The 19,911-nt window shown below is 43.9% G+C and overlaps 2 protein-coding genes across 3 annotated transcripts; both read left to right on the top strand.

Annotated features, from left to right (window-relative positions):
- Window positions 1-482: 482 nt before the first annotated feature.
- asb14b (ankyrin repeat and SOCS box containing 14b) lies at window positions 483-4,984 on the top strand. The gene is made up of 10 exons (XM_061057914.1): window positions 483-797; window positions 1,667-1,824; window positions 1,928-1,980; window positions 2,062-2,193; window positions 2,286-2,444; window positions 2,920-3,165; window positions 3,381-3,549; window positions 3,646-4,180; window positions 4,334-4,487; window positions 4,578-4,984. Exons 2-10 carry the CDS (start codon window positions 1,700-1,702, stop codon window positions 4,754-4,756), a joined length of 1,752 nt encoding a protein of 583 aa, XP_060913897.1. The 5' UTR covers window positions 483-797; window positions 1,667-1,699; the 3' UTR covers window positions 4,757-4,984.
- A 682-nt stretch (window positions 4,985-5,666) lies between these two features.
- tasorb (transcription activation suppressor b) lies at window positions 5,667-19,126 on the top strand. Of its 2 annotated transcripts, none has more exons than XM_061057123.1 (23): window positions 5,667-6,066; window positions 7,487-7,632; window positions 8,383-8,475; window positions 8,572-8,644; window positions 8,994-9,085; window positions 9,187-9,321; window positions 9,449-9,573; window positions 9,696-9,727; window positions 9,899-10,004; window positions 10,208-10,311; window positions 10,532-10,641; window positions 11,608-11,680; window positions 11,797-11,871; window positions 12,154-12,990; window positions 13,445-13,755; window positions 13,848-13,950; window positions 14,036-14,883; window positions 15,962-16,084; window positions 16,224-16,383; window positions 16,491-16,599; window positions 16,711-16,889; window positions 17,023-17,157; window positions 17,389-19,126. In XM_061057123.1, the coding sequence occupies exons 1-23, from the start codon at window positions 5,763-5,765 to the stop codon at window positions 18,594-18,596; spliced, it is 5,481 nt and encodes a 1,826-aa protein (XP_060913106.1). In that variant the 5' UTR covers window positions 5,667-5,762; the 3' UTR covers window positions 18,597-19,126. The 2 variants fall into 2 exon arrangements, with proteins under 2 accessions (XP_060913106.1, XP_060913105.1); XM_061057122.1 differs by having other exon boundaries at window positions 17,386-19,126.
- The last annotated feature ends 785 nt before the right edge of the window (window positions 19,127-19,911 follow it).

Genomic DNA, 19,911 nt, shown 5'->3' with positions numbered 1-19,911 from the left:
TTTGCTCACACTTGTGCCTTTTGAGGTCTTACTAGTTCACAAGGATCATTTCATCACCTTTTGCTTTCCACATAGAGCTTGGATGTTCCTTTTTTTTCCTCCCACTGATTGTGCCTCCATGCTCTGATAAACTATAATGAAATGGGAAATAAACAGGTGAATGTTAGTCATTATGTTGTGTTGGCTTAAGCTGTGGTGGTGGGGCCCACAGTGATATATTTTCCCGGGGCCCCAGGTTTCCCGGTGACGCCCCAGCTTATATCATTAGCTGTTTTTTTTCTTTTTGCAAAAGATCATGCTTATCTCTCCTACACTAAAAAAATAATTTGAAATATCTTTTAAAGAAATTAACTGTAAAGAAATTAAAAGAACACTATACCCTCATGGAATTTCACAATAAATTAACTAAATACTGTTTTGTGTCAGCATCAGAAGGTAGGACAATTAATCAATAAACAGTGAATAAATGTGGCCTAGTACTTTAATTAAATTAAAAGATATTCCAAAAAGTTATGTTTTACTTTTTAAAATTGGTTTTAAAGGGACATGTTCCTGTCAAAACTCCCCTACTATGTCTTTTTAATAAATGCCTCTGTGTTGTGATTGAATCTGGGCATGTGGGCTGAGTGGTGGCAGTTGTTGCAGTGCTCAGTGGGTCAAAGCTAGGTGCTGGCTGTGAAGACCCCGTGATCTGACATTTATAGTTGCAGAGATATAAATAGTGGCAGCGTGTGTGGGTGCTGAGTAACACTTGCTGTTGTAAACTCCACCGATTGCGGACTGCCATTTGACTGAAGGTAAACGGCAAACAAATAAGTAATGCATCAAAAGAAAAATCAGTTCGATTAGCATGACTTTCAAAACTAACTGTGGAGCCATGTTGTTTGTAGCTGTTCAATTTCTATGTTTTAATTTGTTGGTTATTTATTTGCATTTGTTACTGTATAAATGTTTTGATGTTTCTCAAGTTTCTTGATGACCTTTCTTCTTTCAACTGAAGATTAATATTTGATAATTGCTCACAGCAATCATTTGTGCCATAGAAATCTGCAACAAAACTGTTGATTAAAGATCATGTGAGGAAATTTTGGCTTAAACATGCATGGACACAGTGGTACCTCATATATCTTCTTGGATTGTGTCCTGTACATGAAAAGCAGTGTTTTCAAAACATCTCCTCATGCTTTCTTTTAACGGTCAAATGTTCCACTCATTGAGGATCTTTGTAACCAAAGGCTGTTTCAGCATGCAGTTAATCACTTAGACACCTACCACGCTGCAAAGCTTTCAAGAATTACAAATAGCAATATAGAAGTAATCAATCTTGTTTGCGTTTGTATCATAAAGAGTCATCTGTATTGATTTTGGTCAATTTCAAACCAGCTTTAAACTCCTGACATGAGCTTTAACTGAACGATATCCTCTTTTGCCTGGCCTGCAAAGTACTGAGCCTCTGGTCAATAGCTTTTATGCATTTTAGAGTCAAATGTTGTATCCAAACTCACTTTGACATCTTCAAAACGATAATATGGCTGTCTGCAAATACTCTGTGCTCAGCTTAACTGTGTAGCAGTTTACTTTTCCCTTTCGCTGCTGCAAGTGGTCGTGTTAGCTTTCAGACACCTGATTTAATACTCTTGTTTACTTTGTGGCTGCGTGTCTCCAGAGCAAGCCATTGTGCCTGAAGTACTTCTGACAGATGAACACAGAGACAGAGGATGACTTTTATCAATCGGAGGACGACTTGGATGAAGATGAGGCGACGCAGTACATCATTGAACAAAGTCTTATTCAATATAGAAAACTCAAAGGATTGAATCCAAGGTTAAGGTTAAGACTAACAAATAATCACTGAATGTCTCATTCTGTATTGTGTGTTTTGGTTTTTGAACCTTTGAATCTTCTTATCCACTTTTTCTTTCTTTAGTGATCTGAAACCCAGTGAAGACCCTGATGAGATTTTCAAAGCTATTAAGGAAGGTAAACAGAATTGATTCTGTAATAGCATGTTATAATACATCCTGACTAGATTCTCATATCATGCCCTGTCTTTATGTTAAGGTGATGAAGATGCACTGGACATACTGGCATTGCAACCAGAGACCCTTTCCAGAGTTGATGACCGTGGATGGATCCCTTTGCATGAGGCTGCTGTGCAGGAGAATAAATGTATACTCGAGATGACCTTCTCAGGTAATGAGGCTATCAAAACCATTTCTGTGATATTTTACCATAAGGACTCCTTTTGAAATGCCTGCCATGCTGATTATTTATTTGTGTTTCAGCGTCACCCCCGGGTGCAGCCCAGTGTCGTACTCTGAAGGGTGAGACGCCGTTGTTTCTCGCCGTGGTTCATGGACTCAGAGAGAGTGCTACATTCCTGTTACAGAACGGTTCTAGCCCGGATCTCCTGAACGATGAGCAGGACTCTCCTTTAGTGGCAGGTATCTGACATACTCATGAAAAACACTATTTGTTTAAAGCTCCTGTGAGTAGTTTTGGGATGGTTATGGAACTATCTAAAATTTATACTGATGTCTCTTTATGACCTAAAAAAAACAAACAAGACCATCAAAGGGCACAGGTATTTTTCTTTATAGTCTAGTTTATTTTATACCCCCCTGCTGTGGGGTAGGTGTCACATGAGGCGATCATCATCACACAGCCATAAAAAACGTTTTATTTTATTAGATTTGATGAGGGTGTCACGTTATTTGAAATCAAGAATGATGAGACAATCAGAAAATACTACTTTCACATTTACAGGACACGATCAGCGGTCAGAGATCATTTGTCCACTTTGTCCACGGGGGGGCCAAAACCAACACAACTCAACTCCAACCTCACAGCAGTTTTAACAACACAACCACAGACATCATCCAATTAACCTTTCCCTCTCTTTGTTACTCTTTCTCTAAGCTATTCTGAACGATCAGTATGACTTGGCCACCCTCTTGCTCCGCTACAATGCCAGTGTAGACCAAACTGGACCACTGAACAGGACAGCGCTACATGAGTCCGCCTTTTTAGGCCTGGAGAACTTTGTCTATCTGCTACTGGAGTCTGGAGCCAACCCAAATGCGTGCGACATCAAAATGAAAACTCCACTGGCTCTAGCTGCACACAATGGACATCTGAACGTGGTGGAGGTCCTCTTACAGAAAGGTATATAAAATAAGGTGATGGATTACAAACGTCTTGGTTTCTTGATGTTAGTTAGGGAGCTGACCTGACAGTTTATGTTGCAAAGAAGAAGGATAAAAAAAATACTAGCTTTGAGAAAAAAATAAGGGGGAAAGTCATTGCAGGGCATCATTTTGTCTTAATGTTTTTTATATCTTGAAAAAGCCTAAATGTACTATTATATGTATTATTTTCAGGAGCCCACGTGTGGTGTGAGTCGGAATCAGGCACCATATTGTTCGATGCAGCACGATCAGGTAACCCTGACATAATCTCCCTGCTGCTGGACCATGGAGCAGATCCCAACCGACCTATGTACGGTGGGCACCTGCCAATCCATCGCGTGGCCTACCATGGACATATACTGTGAGCATTCTCTTAGTTAAGCTCCTTCGTTTGTCAAATAGGGTTTGAACCTCTGTTTTTTTTTTTTTTTTTTACATGAGCTATCCTCTCTGACAGGGCTCTCGAGCATCTCATACCTGTGACTAAGCTGGAGGCAGTAAAGGAAAGTGGGATGAGTCCTCTCCATTCAGCAGCTGCTGGTGGACATGCACATTGTGTGGAGATGCTGCTCAAAGCTGGCTACGATCCAAATGTTATGCTTCACCAAAGGGTGAGGCGCAACTATGATGACGAGCGAAGGTCTGCCCTTTTCTTCGCTGTGTCCAACAATGATCTGCAGTGCACCCGCTTGCTGTTGGAGGCTGGGGCAATGGTGAACCAGGATCCTATCAACTGTTTGCAGGTGGCTCTAAGACAGGGAAACTATGAACTGATCAACACGTTGCTAAAGTCAGGGGCAAATGTGAACTACTACTCCCGAATCAACACCACCCACTTCCCCTCAGCACTGCAGTATGCTTTGAAAGACGAGGTCATGCTGCGGATGATTCTTAACCATGGATATGATGTCAAGCGTTGCTTTGACTGTCCCTATGGAGATAGTTCCCATGACTACGCTCCTTGGACGACCTCTATCATCAAAGACATGGTGGTGAGTCAAGGCTTGTCTGGGAGAAAGATGGTGTAAAGATTAAGATCATATAGAAATACATGAATGAATCCCACAGTGGACATATTGAAGTAACTCTCACTAATTTTTCAAGGTTTCCCTTCATCTGCCACATGTCTCTTTGTCTCTTTGTAGTTCTGCGAGGTGATAACAGTGTCCTGGCTCAAACACATCTCTGCTCAGGTGGTGCGCATCATGTTGGACTACACTGACCATGTCACCTTCTGCACCAAGCTCAAGGACACGTTGAGTGAGCAGAAACAGTGGCAGGAGATCTGTCACATTCAAAGTATGAGCTGCCCCAACATCCTGCTCTTGTGTCCTGATGACGCTGTATGCATTTATTGACTTGACTTTTTTTTTTTTTACTTTCATTCAGGAAATCCACGGAACCTGAAGCACCTTTGCCGGCTGCGAATAAGGGAGCATTTCAGTCGTCTGCGCTTAAGAGCTCCAGTTTTTATCAACTTTCTTCCTCTTCCCCCCAGGTTGAAAGATTATATACGCTACAAGGAGTTTGATGTCTACAGCAGGGGCAGCATGATTAGCCCACAGTGAAAATGCATTTATAGATTTGAACGATACCACTGTGATAAAGGGACAAAGACAGTCGGCCCATTACCTGTTTACCTTGATATTGTGTGTTTTTAACATTATATAATTTTCCCCAGAAAAAAAATGTATGAAGGCTACTTGATGCCTTGCAATCAATTATATTTGTACAAAACAATACTCTTGTGTAATTTCCTCCAATAGCTTGTGTAACATGTTACCGCCTTGTTTACAGATTCATTCTCTGTTCTCTTTATTCTTCTTGTTAAGTAACCCTTAACAACTTTATTAGCCTACACTTTGACAACCATAGTGGTATTTCAAATTGAGTAATCAGTTTTAAAATGTGAAGGCAAATGGTTCTGATAAGAGACGGCATGCCAGCACATGCCCGGTTGCTTAATTACAATTTCACAATGTAATCAAAAACATCTGTAACTGCACAACATCCTATAAGAATGTGGGAATCCCTGACACTCTGCCACCACCTGGTGGGGAAATTAAGTATTACAGGAGTGAAATATTTTTCTTACATGACTGTTCTTGAAGCTTCACAATAAGTTTGTAAATCGGAAGCCATCGACCAGAGTGCGTCGGGCAATAGTGTGGGGAAATCAAAAGTGTTGAAAATATTTCAGAAATGTGATAATATGAAGTTGAGTAATTATTTCCCGTCAGGCAGTAATGGCTTCTGGGTAGATTATACGTAACTGGATGCATGCCACACATTATTCTTCCTGTTTAATGGAAAATGTGAGTGTCGGTCGTTTTGTAGTTTCACATTCCAATTTCTGAATGATTTCTGGCAGTACGTCTGTCCGCCGCTGGGTGGCGCGGATTCTCTCGAATGTAAACATAGTGACGGCAGCGTTTTGCAGTGGTGGAGAAGAACGTGTACGTCATTTTCACAATGGCGGAGGCTGGGTGAGGAGGAGAGTGTGTGTGTGTGTGAAGCGGCGCCGCGATCGTTACCGCTATTATCGCCCGTATTTACGTGCACGGTGCCCGGAAAATGGCCCTGAACCCCAGTGCGGTGGGGAAAAGGGACTCAGAATGTACCAAGGCGGACGATCCCCAGCCGGACTGTGGCGAACCCCCGAAGAAACCATCCGCCACCTCGGCCACAGCCAAGCAAAATGGCGATCAGCCTGGATGTGGAGACAGTATAATGCCCGAACAAGAAGCCCCTGAGCGGCGGAGGAGCGTGCAGGCGGACGCCCGGAGCTTTAGCAGTTCTCCCTTGCCGGGCCAGAGACCGAGTGAGGAACTGCCACGGAAAAATTTTCAGATTCCGAGGAAGATACGAGAACGGAAAGGTGGTGCCATATCCCTGCAGTTTTTTTTTTTTGAACAGTCCTGTCTTTCATACGTTAATTCTGCTACTGCATGTCGCTAGCGTGCTAGCCGGCTAACTTGCTGGTCTCTGTAGTTTAACGAGTTCAAAACTATGTTCACCAACACTTTAGGTGTGCATTAGAGAGACGCCACGCCGTGTTAGCACTATAGGTCGTCTTGGTCGGTTGCAGCCTGAGTAGTTATTGCAGACAAATCGTTTATAGTTGTGCTCAGGGTTCTCAGTTACCAGTGAGCTGCTGACTTCGTGTTAAGGCGCCTAAAAGCAGCACTTTTTCTTAGAGGACTGGCCATTTGAACTCCCACCGTGTTCAGTTTTCTTCACCTGTTCGTTGGGACGTAAGTGTGATTGAATATTGCTGCTGCTGCTGCTGCTGGTGGTGTCATCATAGGTGTGTTGCAGCCATCACCTGACAACATGTGGGTGTCTCATTGACCTCAGTGAAGGGCATGGATGTATTCTCTCTCCCCCCCCCCCCTCACCCTTCACCTCACCTGTCTTGTTTAAAATGTTTTTTCTACAGTGCAATGACACTTGTGATGATTTCCAAGCATAGCTGCCCACTCACCTGTCCCAGTTTAATGATCACTTGGTCCCCTCATAGCATCCCTTGTACACTTAACCCATAATAACCCCCCCCCCCCCCCCACTTAGAGACAGATCTCCCTACACAGCCCCACAATGTCTCCAAAAGCAATAATACCTCTGCGAAGTGGCATGGATAGTGGCTGTTAAGGTCCTTGTTGTTGTTGTTGTATGTCAATTATTTGTATATATATATGCAAAGTGAGCTTGTGTTGCCAGACTTTAATCTTGAGCATAATCTAAGCAGCGTTCTAGTTCAACGTGTCCCTCAGCAGGTGGCACGGGGTGTCTTAGTACTGTGAGACACATTTGGCTCCTTTCCAGTGTTCGCCCTGTTAAACCTCGTGTAAGATGTAATGCTTAGCCCGCTGCACTGATCGTTGTTGATGTTAGGGAAATCCAGTTACAGCTGTCGATCAGTGTCCTTACAACAGTAATACCGCCTATTGCACAGTTAAGTTATCTCAGAACTGTGTTTAGCAAACGATGCTGCTGCTGGTTTAATGCAACCCCACAGAGCGGGACTAAACATCCACAGCGTCTGCTAGCACTCAGTTCACATCACTTCATCTTGTGCTCGCTGCCTTTTTTTTTTTTTTTTTTTTTTTACGACAGAGCATGTGACTCAATTATGGAACCTTAGTGTCAACAGAGGACACACGATGTCCCCTTCCTGTGAAGGAATGTAACATATATGGCGTGCTACTTTTGATTTGATTCTCCTCGCTACACGCACACTTCTAAGCAGTAGGTGCCGTATACTAACCACTGTTTCACCCCCCCATGTGTGTGTGCAGGCTTGTACCAGTTCCTGCCCCCCGACAGCCGAGAGTTTGACGACCTCGTCAAGATCGTCTCCTCGTTTTACCTGGACGCGTCGTCACGAGGGACCTTCTCGTACTGCAAAGCCAGGCTCATTCACAATGAGCTTCTGGAAAAGGAGGTTGGTCATTGTCTCGCTGTACCCGACTTTATCTGGATGAATATTAGGGCTGCTCCTTTTTTTTTTTTTTTTTTTATCGATCAAAGCGTTTTGTAGGCTGAAATAAAGCTAACACAGCTACGACTGCGTAGTGCGGTAATTCTAAAGATGCTGATGTAGCACACGCTGTCATAAGACATTTTCAACATGCAAGTACAAGCCTCTTGTTATAGAGTGTTTATTGACCAGTGATCAATGATACCTTGAATAGAAGTTGTCCCGTACCGTGCTGAAGCCCCCCCCCCCCCAGTGCCCCTCTGGCCTGCACTCACATTGCTCCAGGCCTGATCACGGTTACCTTTTGTACATAACGTCTTAATACAACGCATGCATAGCTTTATGTGATCATGAAACATGCTTACTTTGCAACACAGGCAGACTCAAAATGAAGAGGGGGGGGTTGCTGTCGCGTCATAGTCTTGGATTTTTCAATAACTGAAGGCTTGGATCGCTTATACATCATCTTCACGTTGTGTACCCGGGCGCGTGCATGATTAGCTGTGCCCTGCAGAAGCACACCTCTTCCATCCGTGTCAGGGCAAAGGAAGTGTACCGCACTTCAGCGTAGAACGGAGCGCTCACACTCGTCCCACAAACTGGACTTCAGGAGTCAAACATGCTCGTGCACGGTACAGATTGCCCAGTGTGAGCGCGCTCTAACAGAGTTCAGTCTGCTGTGTCTCATTTGCTGTGTACCGCTTTGTCTTCCAGTTCATCGAGAAGCGGAGAGAGATGAAGCAGGAGGGCCGCACGGAACAAGAACTGGCCGAGTCCTACTGCTTCCTCTACCCGGACAAATCCAAGGTATCAATGAAGGACGAGATATGAAGCACGATGCTTTTTTTCTTTTTCGTTTGTTTGACTTCATTCTGATCCTCGTGTGTTCCCTTGTACGCGCAGCTCCTGTGGGTCTGCGAGAAGGGTCTGTCAGTCGGGCACTCCAGGATTACGACTCTCGGAAATCCTTCAGTTGGTAAGTTTGTGGTCTGATTTGCTGTTGACATGACCTGAAAGGAGACTAGAACGTTGTGGGAAACCTTTTTTTTTGGATGTAGGTTTATTTTATTTTTTTATGGGTTGCATTTTTAAATTTAACATCTTTGTTTTGATCAACGTGTGACGGTGTTTGACCTGGAAAAGATGGATTTTTTTTTTTTAAACAGCTTGTACCTGCCCTGATACATGCAACAATGAATCACTTGAATGTTGTTCAACAAGTAACCGCTGTAGGATTGAAGTTTTGTCTGGAGTGTCCTCCAATGCACTTTAATGGCCTACAATCATGATGCTATTCTTCTAATTTTGCTCTTTTCTCATTGTAGGTGTTTATCTGTCCAAATACTCAGATTTGTTACAAATCAATCCCTTGGATGTTGGCTCTGTTGGAGACATAGTTGTCTTTAAAGTTATGCGGGTAAGGCTACCATCCTGTCTGCTTTTTGAGATGTTGACAGATTTCTTGTTCTTGCTCGACTGAAAACTCACCGCTATATGACTGTTTTTTTTTTTTTTCAGGGCCGAATTAAGCACATCCACGAGAACATGCCTAAGAACGCCATCGAACCTACACCCAAGTTCGACTGTCACCTGTCAAGAAGTGCCAACCGGGTGACGTCTCTGCTGTCTTACAGAGCTTTTGAGCTCACACAGGTAAACACTGGATTGTTGTTTTCATTCACTTGTCGTATGGCTCGTGTAAGCTAACTAATGTAATAAGCTCTTTTATTCCCTAGATGGAATTTAAAGGTTTTCACGAGTCTTTCTTTTTGACTTTCAGCAATATTTCTTTGAGTTTGCGTTCGAAGAGATCAAGGCACGGCCGCGGCACGTCTGCCCCTACGCTGTGATTTCCTTTCAGTACAAAGGCAAGGAAGCTGCAGCGGCTCCTATGACTGCACACAGGTACGTTCATTCCTTCGGAGAACATTTTAAAAGCCATCAAGTATTTTAAAGTGGTTTCCATTCTGACACCTCCGTAGTTTTCTGTGTTTGTTAATGAGATCTGTATTCCTCTTCCCCAAAAGGTTCAACACAATTACCCCTGAAGGAAGTAGAGGTAAAACCTCTTTCACATGTTTGTTAAATATATACTGAAACCAAAAGAAATGCTCTTTCTTACCTGCTGCTTTTCAGAATCAGCTTAGAAAAAGTGCATTCAGTTTTATGGACCCTGTTTTCTCTTTGCATGATGTTTCACCTCCTTCCTTTGCTCTTGCCTCTTTTGCAGGGAAAAGCTGCTACACTGTGTGGAGTGGTCCACTAGTAAACAAGGGCCAGGAGTTATTCCCCATCTGTTTACGATCATCCTCGCGCCCCTACCTTCCTTTCAAACTGTGAGTAAACCTTCCTCAATCAATTCTGCTAATCCTCCGAAAATATTGGCAGTGCCGTTAAGAATTTAAATCTGATCTGCTACATGCAGCTGTCTCATAAGTGTTAGGAGGGAGTTAGAAACTAAGTGCAATGAAATGCCAGTAGGTTTACTTGAAATGGTTTTGAATGCTTTTTGACTGGTCTCCTGTGTGCTCCCCTGCAGGCCTGAGAAACTGGAGGTGACTCGAGGTATGCAGCTGGATCAGGCGAAGCGAAAGATTCACCCTTCGCTCTTTTCATGGGACACCTACAGCGCTTCACGGGAAGGTCAGTCTGGGTCACACGTGTAGATCTCATAATCAGGTGATGGAAAAGTGGAGACCTGAAATGCTAACCCTGCAGTATTTGTTACGGAAAAAAACAAAATGCTTTCACACTTTATCCGTTCTAACATTTAAGTACAAGTTGAGCTCACGGTAAAAAAAAAAAAGGACTGCATAGATGGGTTATGTGTCAGCTTTTCTAATTCGCTTCTCTTTGTGTGCAGTGATGAAGTGTGGGATGTCCTGCAGCCTGTTTGAGGTGGTGGATGGGAAAGGCAAAGCGACCAGCGGCAGCCTGTCAGCGCTGGTCCACAAACTGGAAAGGGACAGGATGGTGAGTCACACTATCTGGTACTTACCGGGTTCTAATGCATACACATCCCACAAAGACACAGAATTCAGTTCAAACAGTTTGAGAATAGGGCTGCACGATATATCGTTTCAGCATCGTCATGATTTCATGAGCTGCCATAAATCTTGAAACAGTCGTAGTTTAATGTCGAAGTAATCCGCTTATCTGCTTAAAGTTTGCTTTGCTTTGCATCTTCACAAAATGCATTGTGCTTGTTCTAAGCATGTCTCTAAACATTACTTTTCGTTGATTCACATCTCTGGCAACTGATTACTCAAGCCTACACAAACTCTGTGAGCCCATTGCACGGCTGCTAGAGGGGCGCAGCACGTTAACATATTTAATAAACATCCCCGTAATATTATTTGGTCGCGGAGGAAACTTAAATGATGGAACCTCAGTGCATGAGCGCATTATTAAAAAGTCTGACCTGATGTGAGAAGAATCACTTGCAGGAAATATTATAGATCAATATCAATAATGAACGGATATCAACATGATTAAGACTCTTTTCAAACGCAAATAGCGTTCACGGAGGCAGTGAGAGACAGAGGCAGACAGGTGAGAGTCTGTAATCATCATTTCAGGGAGAGTCAGGGAGAATTCAGCTGAACAGAGTGAAGTGAAATGTCGCAAGAAACAAAACTATTGCAATGTCATTTTTTCCCAATATCGAGCTGTCGTATCTATTTGAGAATAAAATAGATTTTAAGCTGAGGTAAAAGATGTTAATTCCAGAAAATGTTGCTTTTGTGTATCCTCATGTAATTAATCAAAATACTAAATTATTCCTTGTATGTATTAAACAGAATAAAACCTAACAATGTAGAACAAGTGTCCATAAGGAATAGATGTAAACATGCTCAATAGAAGACGGATGTTACAATATATCAGATGATTCCAACAGCCTGATGTTTTCTGACTGCAGCGTCTCCTCTCCTCTCTCAGGTGCTGGTGAATTCCTTGTTTGACAGGGGCTTTCTCTTCCTGCTGTCATCAGCTCAGATGATCGAGTCCAAAGGTACCAAAAAGCTTTTGCTCTCTTCCCGTGATTCTCTGCTTTGTCAGATGAACACCTACTTGTTCCCCTCGGCGAGGGTTCAGCTGTAAAAAAAAGAGTTTCTGTTTGTTTTCTAGAGCGGCGGGGGCGATTGGAGAAGAACCTGCAAGCATTATTCATCTTTCAGGAGTCAAGGATGGTTGTCAAGTACTGTAAGTATTATTCACTATCTCTTTCTCTGACCGAGCCCCCGTGGCAGCATCTGCATGAAGCTCAGAGCTGGAAGGTTTTGCTGGCAAACAGGGATGATGAATATGATGGTGCTCTTTTTTCATGGCTACCTACTTCATGCTCCTGCTTTTTTCAAAAAACAAAAGATAACATCCCCGTTTTTATATTTTCACTCTTGATTTGTTATTTAAAAAGCTACTATATAAACACTTTAATAGTAAAAGCATGTGTTTAAGAAAATGACGTATGTTTCCTCATTGTAGCATCCAGACTGTTGGAGCCGGAGCCGCTGTCTGGGGAGCCCCAGCCTGCTATCCTGTCCTCCGTGGAGCCTTTCATCCCTGCTCTGCACTACTCCCTTTACAAGTTACGTCCCAACCCAGGCAAGGACCTGAGCTTAGGGGTGGAGCGACAGGCCACGGACTACCTAACTCGTGTGGATGCAGGCACAGTGCGGCCGTTCATTCTGCCCGACTACAAACACACCATAGAAGAAAGGACCAACCCAGTGCCCCGGCCCAAATTTAACATGGAAGCCGTGCTGCGCACATATGTTCACAGCCCTGTTAACTACATGTTACCTCTGAACAAAGTGAAGGATGTAATAGAAAAAATCCGGAACCCCACACCTGTACCCACACCTACTCCCGCCCCAGTGGAATACAGCCCCGTTTCTGACTGGGGCGGCTCAGACAGGGGCTCGGACAGGGTAGAAAGACCCCCAGAAAGGCCGCCTCAGGAAAGGCCACCTTTAGAAAGACCGCCTCAGGAGAGGCCAGCACAGGAAAAGCCTCGAAGGGCCGGATTGGCACACTCTAACGGGGCCCAGCCGCAGCACAAGTCTCGCATAGATCCCGCGCCTCAGCAGCCTCAGAAGCTGCGACTGTCCCAGAATGAGTACGATAAAGACAAGATGAAGCAGCTGCTCAAGCTCATCCAACTCCATAAGAAAGCGGTCGTGAAGGATCCTGGCAAGCAAAAGGGAGAGGATGGCGCTTGGGATGAAAACAGTCTGAAGAGGAAGTTGGAGGGGGATGAGAGGTTGGGCTTGAACAAACGTGCACGTGAAGATGCACTGAGCAACGGGGAATCCAGTCGAGGTGAGGACAGCTGCTGCTGTTTCTGATTTAAAATTTGATAAACAAATTTATTTTATTAGTTTCCCAACAGTGTCATTCGATTTCAGTAATTTGCATTGCAAAAAAAAAAAAGCACATTGCCGCCCAGAGTTAATGCATTTATTCACGAACAAAATAAAATTAGTCTGTTAATATTTTAGCAAATTAACAAATGCTACCAAGGTTTCTGAGGTTTACAAGTACTTAAGTCTTGGGGGGGACCTTTTCATTTTAGGTAATTTACAATAAAATAAAAGTAACGATAAAGGTTTCAAAAGTTGACTAATGTGCACTGATCACATCCCTCTTCATCGTCTCTTTGCAATACACACAAAAAAATGTGGTTATTCAGGAGCTTACGATGTTCTATTAGACTAAAAAAAAACATATCTAGCTTTAATCAACCAACCACACTAATTGTTTTGTATCTTGATAGGAGCCCAAGCTGACGAGATAGGAGATGACATTGGACAGAGCGACAATCTGACAGCGGTGATGGAAAGCATGGGCATCTACGACACCGACCTGAGAGCTCGAGGTAACACCAACGCCTCAGCAGTCAATGAGACCCAGCGCCTCCTCAAGATCCTTTTGGCCACTCTCAACAAAGCCGTGGCTCAGGGTTCCATGTCTTTACCACCAAACCACGGTGAATCATCGACTGGCTCAGGAAGGGCGGAAGTTGCTTTCCCTGACCCAGACCTTCGGAAACAAAATGAGCCAGCATTACTTACTAACTACACAGAGGTAAGATTTGATCAGATGTTTTTTTTTTTTTTTTTAAATCCCGAGCTGTGTTTACTGACTTAAAATGAACCACTGGTGTTTTCTCTCTTTAGGTGGATATGGACTGTAGCCCTGGTAGTCCATTCAGTCCAGGTTCCCCACCAGAGCAAGCTCACACCTCAAACGACCCAACATGGGTAAACCCCGCAAATGAAGGTACCTCCACTCATCCCCGCTTAAAAGCATGTTACATCTGGTTCACAAGGCGTCAATGTGATAAGTTCTTCTTCTGTCCTTTTAGAAATAGCACAGCCTTTCCCTGAGCCAAAGCCTGAGCCACAGCCAGAGGCCGTGACAGCGGTGAAAAGCTACAAGGAGCAGAAGACGCCCGCAGACGTTGAAATAAAAAAGGTGGCTGCAGCAACCACGTTACCTGTCACAGAGGAAGTTCCCTTCAGGCCCTCCATCAGCCTGGACACCATACTGAGCCAGGAACTTCACAGTCTTACCTCTGACATTAAAAACATTATGCAGGCTCATCACATTTGCTACACGTCAAGGCGACCAGTAAGGTTGCCTACTTACCACTCCTGGGTGCCCAACACCGGCTTCTCAGACTTTGTTGTACCTTACGTCGCCCCTGTTCCCATTCAGGGGCATGTCAAAGCACTGTGCGATAAGATGGACAAGTTGATCCCACCTGCTCCCCCAACGGCTGCTTCCCCACCTCCCCCAGTGACAACTTCTAATCTTACAACACCACCCCCAACCCCAGCAGAGACTCCGAAAATGAAAGCAGAGCCCTCCCAGTCAAAGAGCAGCACTTCCTCTCACAGCAGCAAAGGTCTTTCTGTTAAAGAGGCAGCAACAATGAAGACCAAAACAGAAGCCCAGTCTACAGAGTTGGGGGGAGAGATGTATTCTCCCTCTCACGTCACAGCAGATTCTCCAGAGCGTAACTCCCAGAACCCAGGCGCCGCCTCTGGGAGCGGGTCGGGCCTGCTGGCCGGCAGCCTCATCGGTCAGCTGAAGCCTGAGGTTTTCAGCAGCCTGGTGGAGATCTTCAAGGATGTCACCAAGAACACAGTCAAGTTCTACATCTACTCCGGGGATGAAGCGGAGGAGAGCACTGTCTGCAAGCAGATTAAGGTACAGTACGAGGTTCGAATGTGGCCTCGAAAGGAGAGCAGCAGTAGTAGTCATTAACATGATCAATTATTCTCTGATTTGTGAAGTCTGTGACAAATACATATCATAAGTTTCATAACACATAGATGATGCCTTTAGCTTTCCATCCATTCAAACCCCTAAACCTAAAAATATTTCATGTAGAAATGTGTCTCCTCTTCATGAGGAAGATTTGGATAAACGGTAATCCTAAATAGTAAAGATAGTGTGAGGGGAGTTGGTAGAGCAGACGCCCCGTTAAAAAATAAACAAAAAAGGGTCAAAGCACTTCCCTCATCAACTTGTGGTTTGGACTCTGAACCTATGGTGCCTGTCGTCTCCACTCTCTCTTCACCATTTTCCTCGACTGTCTTAAGCTGTGCTATCAATAACAGTGAAGGCAAAAAAAAAAAAAATATAATCAAAAGCCAGCGTAAGGAACTTACATTTTTATGTCCATCATGTGGACTAAGTGTACTCTTATATCTCTACCCACCCTGCCCTCTACATGGAGTATAAATAATTATATTTAAAATGATACATGTATTCCTTATTATCTTGTTTGTTTTTGTAAGTCATATAGAGGCATCAGTATTTACTTGAAGTCGGTTTCATAATCAACTAGAAACTCTTGAGTGATTGGCAGATGATCAAAATCAGTGTTTAATTACTTGAGTAAATCATTTAATCAATTATTCAGACTGTTAATCAAAATGTGTTTATTAGCTACTCAATATGTCTACTTATCATTTACATAGCACATGTCAGATCTTACATATTCATCATCGGTACTCTTCATTTCTTTTTTTTTCCTTTGGGGAATAGAAGCTTCACAGCTTTCTGCCGTAGTAAACAAAACAGATGCACACACACAAGCTGAAATGCAGGTCTACACTGAGTGAAGTGCTACACCAGCTCCTCTCTGTCACTGTGTGTCCCATCTCTCAGCGCTCAGCTCTTTCTTTGTCTGTCAGACAGTCAGTTCTCGTACTCGTAAGAGAGAGCGATACATTCATCTGTCTGTCTGTAACAATTACGTCTCTCCTGTCTCGTCCCAAAGGAGTACTTGAAAAGTCTCGGCAACAGCGAGTGCAGTCCACAGACGTTTCTGGAAAACAGTGGCAGTTTGGATAAGCTCCTCATCATCATTCAGAATGAGGACATAGCAGCACACGTGCACAAGGTACAGTTGCCTCCTGCCACCTTCTTCACATCGCAGCCTTCAATCTGGAGTTTAACATAGAGTAATGTCCTTGAAACATTTATATGCAAACATTTTCGTTTAAAAGTAAAATAGGAAATCTCATCTTTTCACTTTTCAGATCCCGGCTCTGGTGTCTTTGAAGAAGTTGCCTTCAGTGAGCTTCGCTGGAGTGGACACTCTGGACGATGTCAAGAACCATACTTATAATGAGCTGTTTGTGTCCGGAGGCTTCATGGTGTCTGATGAGTTTGTACTCAATCCTGACCTCATCACACCTGGTAACTTTAACTTTTTCTTTGTAAGAGGCGTGATAGTTCTCAGAAAATGAAAAAAAATCAGCTGGACTAGACTTCTGAGCTTGTGTTGCTTTTTTTTTTTTGTCCAGATCGCTTGCAGGGGCTGCTGAAGTTCTTGGAGGACCAGAGCACCCCGGAACACCCTTGGCAGTGGAAGGTGCATTGCAAGTCCCAGAAGAAGCTCAAAGAACTGGGGAGGTCAGTATCTAATTTCTTACAAAGCAATCTTTAGTATATTTGCCAGATCCAAGCTTTTAAACAAAAATGTCCCAACACTTTCATGCATCAATTTCCGTTGTACTCTTAAAGGATAAACACCAATGCCATGGGACTGCTGAACCTTCTCACAGCCTATCAGAAAAAGCACCTTGTCGAGTTCCTCCCGTATCACGAGTGTGACACCCAGTCGCGTCAGGCTCCAGATCTGGAGTGCTTGATCAAGCTCCAAGCACAGCACACACAGCAGCGGCACCTTATCTTCCTCACAGGTATGTTCACCAGAAATCATTGTAAATGAGTGCTTTACCTTTATTTGAGTTGAACACTATTTTAAGTTGTGAATACAATGTTGAACTCAAATGAGATGTGTATGTTGGTATGTTTCTTTTTTTTTTTATTCAGAGAGGCCATTTGAGATGTTCCTACAGTACTCAAGGAATGGAATAGTAATTGGAAGCATTGATGATGTGATGAGCGGTTTCCACAGCCTGATTGGCTCCATTAATCAGAATGAGCTTCCAACGCCGCCCTCTACTGGTGAGTGGCATCATCCGCAGGACAAAACCCTAAAACACCTGGGTTTGCATGCAGTTTTCTTATAAATTTTTCTGAATTGCTTTTTATATTTTACAGTTATCATACCAGTTAAAGCCTCCTGTTCTACCCTGCAGTTTAATGCTGTTACTGTCTGTTACACACGTGTTTGAGTGTATGTTTCCTTCCACTTCTTAATTTCTCTGTCTCTGCCCCCTCCTGCTCTCCCAGTAGTGAATGATGAGTGTGGGCAAGAGGAGGACATGTCACTAGACTCGGATGATGGCGAGCCACTCTCCACGTCGGAACCTTCAGAGCAGAAACAGGAAATTGGGAAGGGGAAGCCTCCACAGCCGCCGCCGCCAGAGTCGGACGAGTTTCGTCCTCCGCTCCCGGACATGGCCACTCCAGAGAGAACTCCCACACTTTCTGACTACAGTGCTCTCAAAACAGCCATCTCTCAGTTCAAAGCTTCAAACCAGATGGGCATCTGCTCTTCAGACATTGGCAGCTTGTCCCCGGGGGGTTTTCCTGTGAATCCTCATCAGAGCTTTCTCTGTCCTTCAGCCTCCTGGTCGTCCTACACCGGTTCTTCTAGCTATGCTGCCTCACCTGCTTACCCTGCCTCTCCCTGCAGCAGCACGCATGAACAGGAATACCGCCCACCTGCCTCCACCACAGTCCCAACCCCACCCATCATGGCCACAGTAGGACCTCTAGCCAACCTGTCTTCCCTTCCCTTGGAGGTCAAACCTCCCCCTCCGCCTCACCTCATGATGCTGGGCCACACGTATGGCTCAGATACAGGAGGAGCAGGGACTGCTGGGAACTCTCCCCTCACCACCTCCCTCCCTTACACAGAACATAGTGACTCACCCCTGCCTGGTTACATGGCTGGCAGTGCTAGTCGGACCCCCACACTACAGGAAAGGACACTCAGTGGACCTGGGGAGGGAGTATGGGGGGCAGCAGGGATCAGAACTTGTGAGACTGCTATCAACCAGGGTGTGATCACATCTGGCCCACTGGACCCCAGTGGTCTCCCTAAAACTGGGGAAATCCTCAGTGGTAGCACCCCTGGTAGTCAGGGGTGCAGGACTCAGGTGAATTGCACTGACAAACTTGGACCTTCTATTGGAGTTCCCCCAGTGGCCAGCAGGGGGGGCTCTATAGTAAGACCTAAGCTGCCTCCACACTTAATGGGCTATGGTAGTATAGGTGGCATCCATGGACAGATGGATCATGGACCTATGCGGGGTGGTATGGGATATCGAGGGAGAGGAGCCCCACCTGTAGGACTTTGGCCTCGGCCAGGACGAGGACATGATCGGGGGGGTGGGACTGGAGGTGGACCCTGCTCTTGGGGTTACCCAGCAGGTAGGGGCGGGCCTCGGGATTACTATCCGGACTATTCTTACACTCACAATTATGCTCCTGAATAGACAATCAACATGATCAAAGGGGCAACACAAACGCCATACTACGGACAGAAACTATTAAAGCTGGCTGAATGTATATATTTCCTTGTCATAAAAACATTGATTTCAATCAATAAATAAGGCCTCTGGTTTTCTACATTAATAAAAATTGATACAGGCAGAGCCGAGTGTCTTACTGTCCTGTGAACTGTATGTACACTCTTTCCATGTGAGCTATTTGAGACCCTGTCCAAACCACTATATTTATATTTGCCAACAAATGTTTATGGCCTTCCAGCTTCTCGGAGTTTATCATGTTATTTCTGTTCGTCCGGTTTTGAAACGGTTTGTGAACAAGGGGAAAGGCTGATATTTTTTTAATGAAAAAAAACAAAAAAACTAGTGAATGAAATTTCACTTTTGCTGTTGGTTTTCTTTTTTTTATTTTACTTACTTGGTTGTCCAAAATTCTATTAAAATAAAACATTTCAAATCTTGTTTGTGTGACCAGTTTGGAGACGGTGTCAAACAAACTATTAAAAATATAAATCACAGCTGTCTTACTGTCATTTTACTCAAACTTTAAATTTGATTCAGCCTCCTACATGCTTCCGATGCAGTTTGAAGATAGATATCTTAACATTGTAAAAGCCAAATAGAATGCGTAATACCAAGAACATAACGTACCCTTCAAATCAAAGGTGAGATTAAAAATAATTGGGTCAGACAGATATGCATGAAAAAAATCAAGTTGTGTTAATGCTCATCAAAACTTATTTTGTATGTAAGACCCAGTCTTATAGAATACTAAGGAAAAATGTCTGACTGAGGTACAGGGCGCTGAAGTAGAAATCAATGGCATCATCACATCAAGCTGTGTGTGTTTGGAGAGCTATTCGGAGGAAATGCAGCACTAAAAACCCTTTAGAGACTGCATGCTGAGTGCCTTTTGCCCCTCGACTCAACCGCCACTCAAGGATCATTATGAGTGTTGATGTCCTCTCAGTATGGGTTTCATTGTATTGTTTTATTAACTCGGTTAAGCACCTTGTCGCGAGAAACACTAGAGGGCGCCCTTTCCATTTAATTTGGAAAATAGGTTAACATTTATCTCCAGAGCCTCATTCCAGTTGTGTAATACACATGCCGCCATGGTAACTTCGGAAAATCTGAGAACATTTTTTTCCCCATTAAATCAATTGAAGATAAGACCCATAACAGAAACCATGAGCAAGATGAGCTATATTTTGAAGCACCCACACTACACAGATATGACACCTCAAATATCCGTCCCAAATACAGTTTTGGGAGAGCCTATTTAATAGCATAATAATGATTT

The sequence above is a fragment of the Labrus mixtus genome, chromosome 15 (genome assembly GCF_963584025.1).
Source record: "Labrus mixtus chromosome 15, fLabMix1.1, whole genome shotgun sequence".
Taxonomy (NCBI): Eukaryota; Metazoa; Chordata; class Actinopteri; order Labriformes; family Labridae; genus Labrus; species Labrus mixtus.
This window is presented reverse-complemented; position numbering and strand designations above follow the sequence as displayed.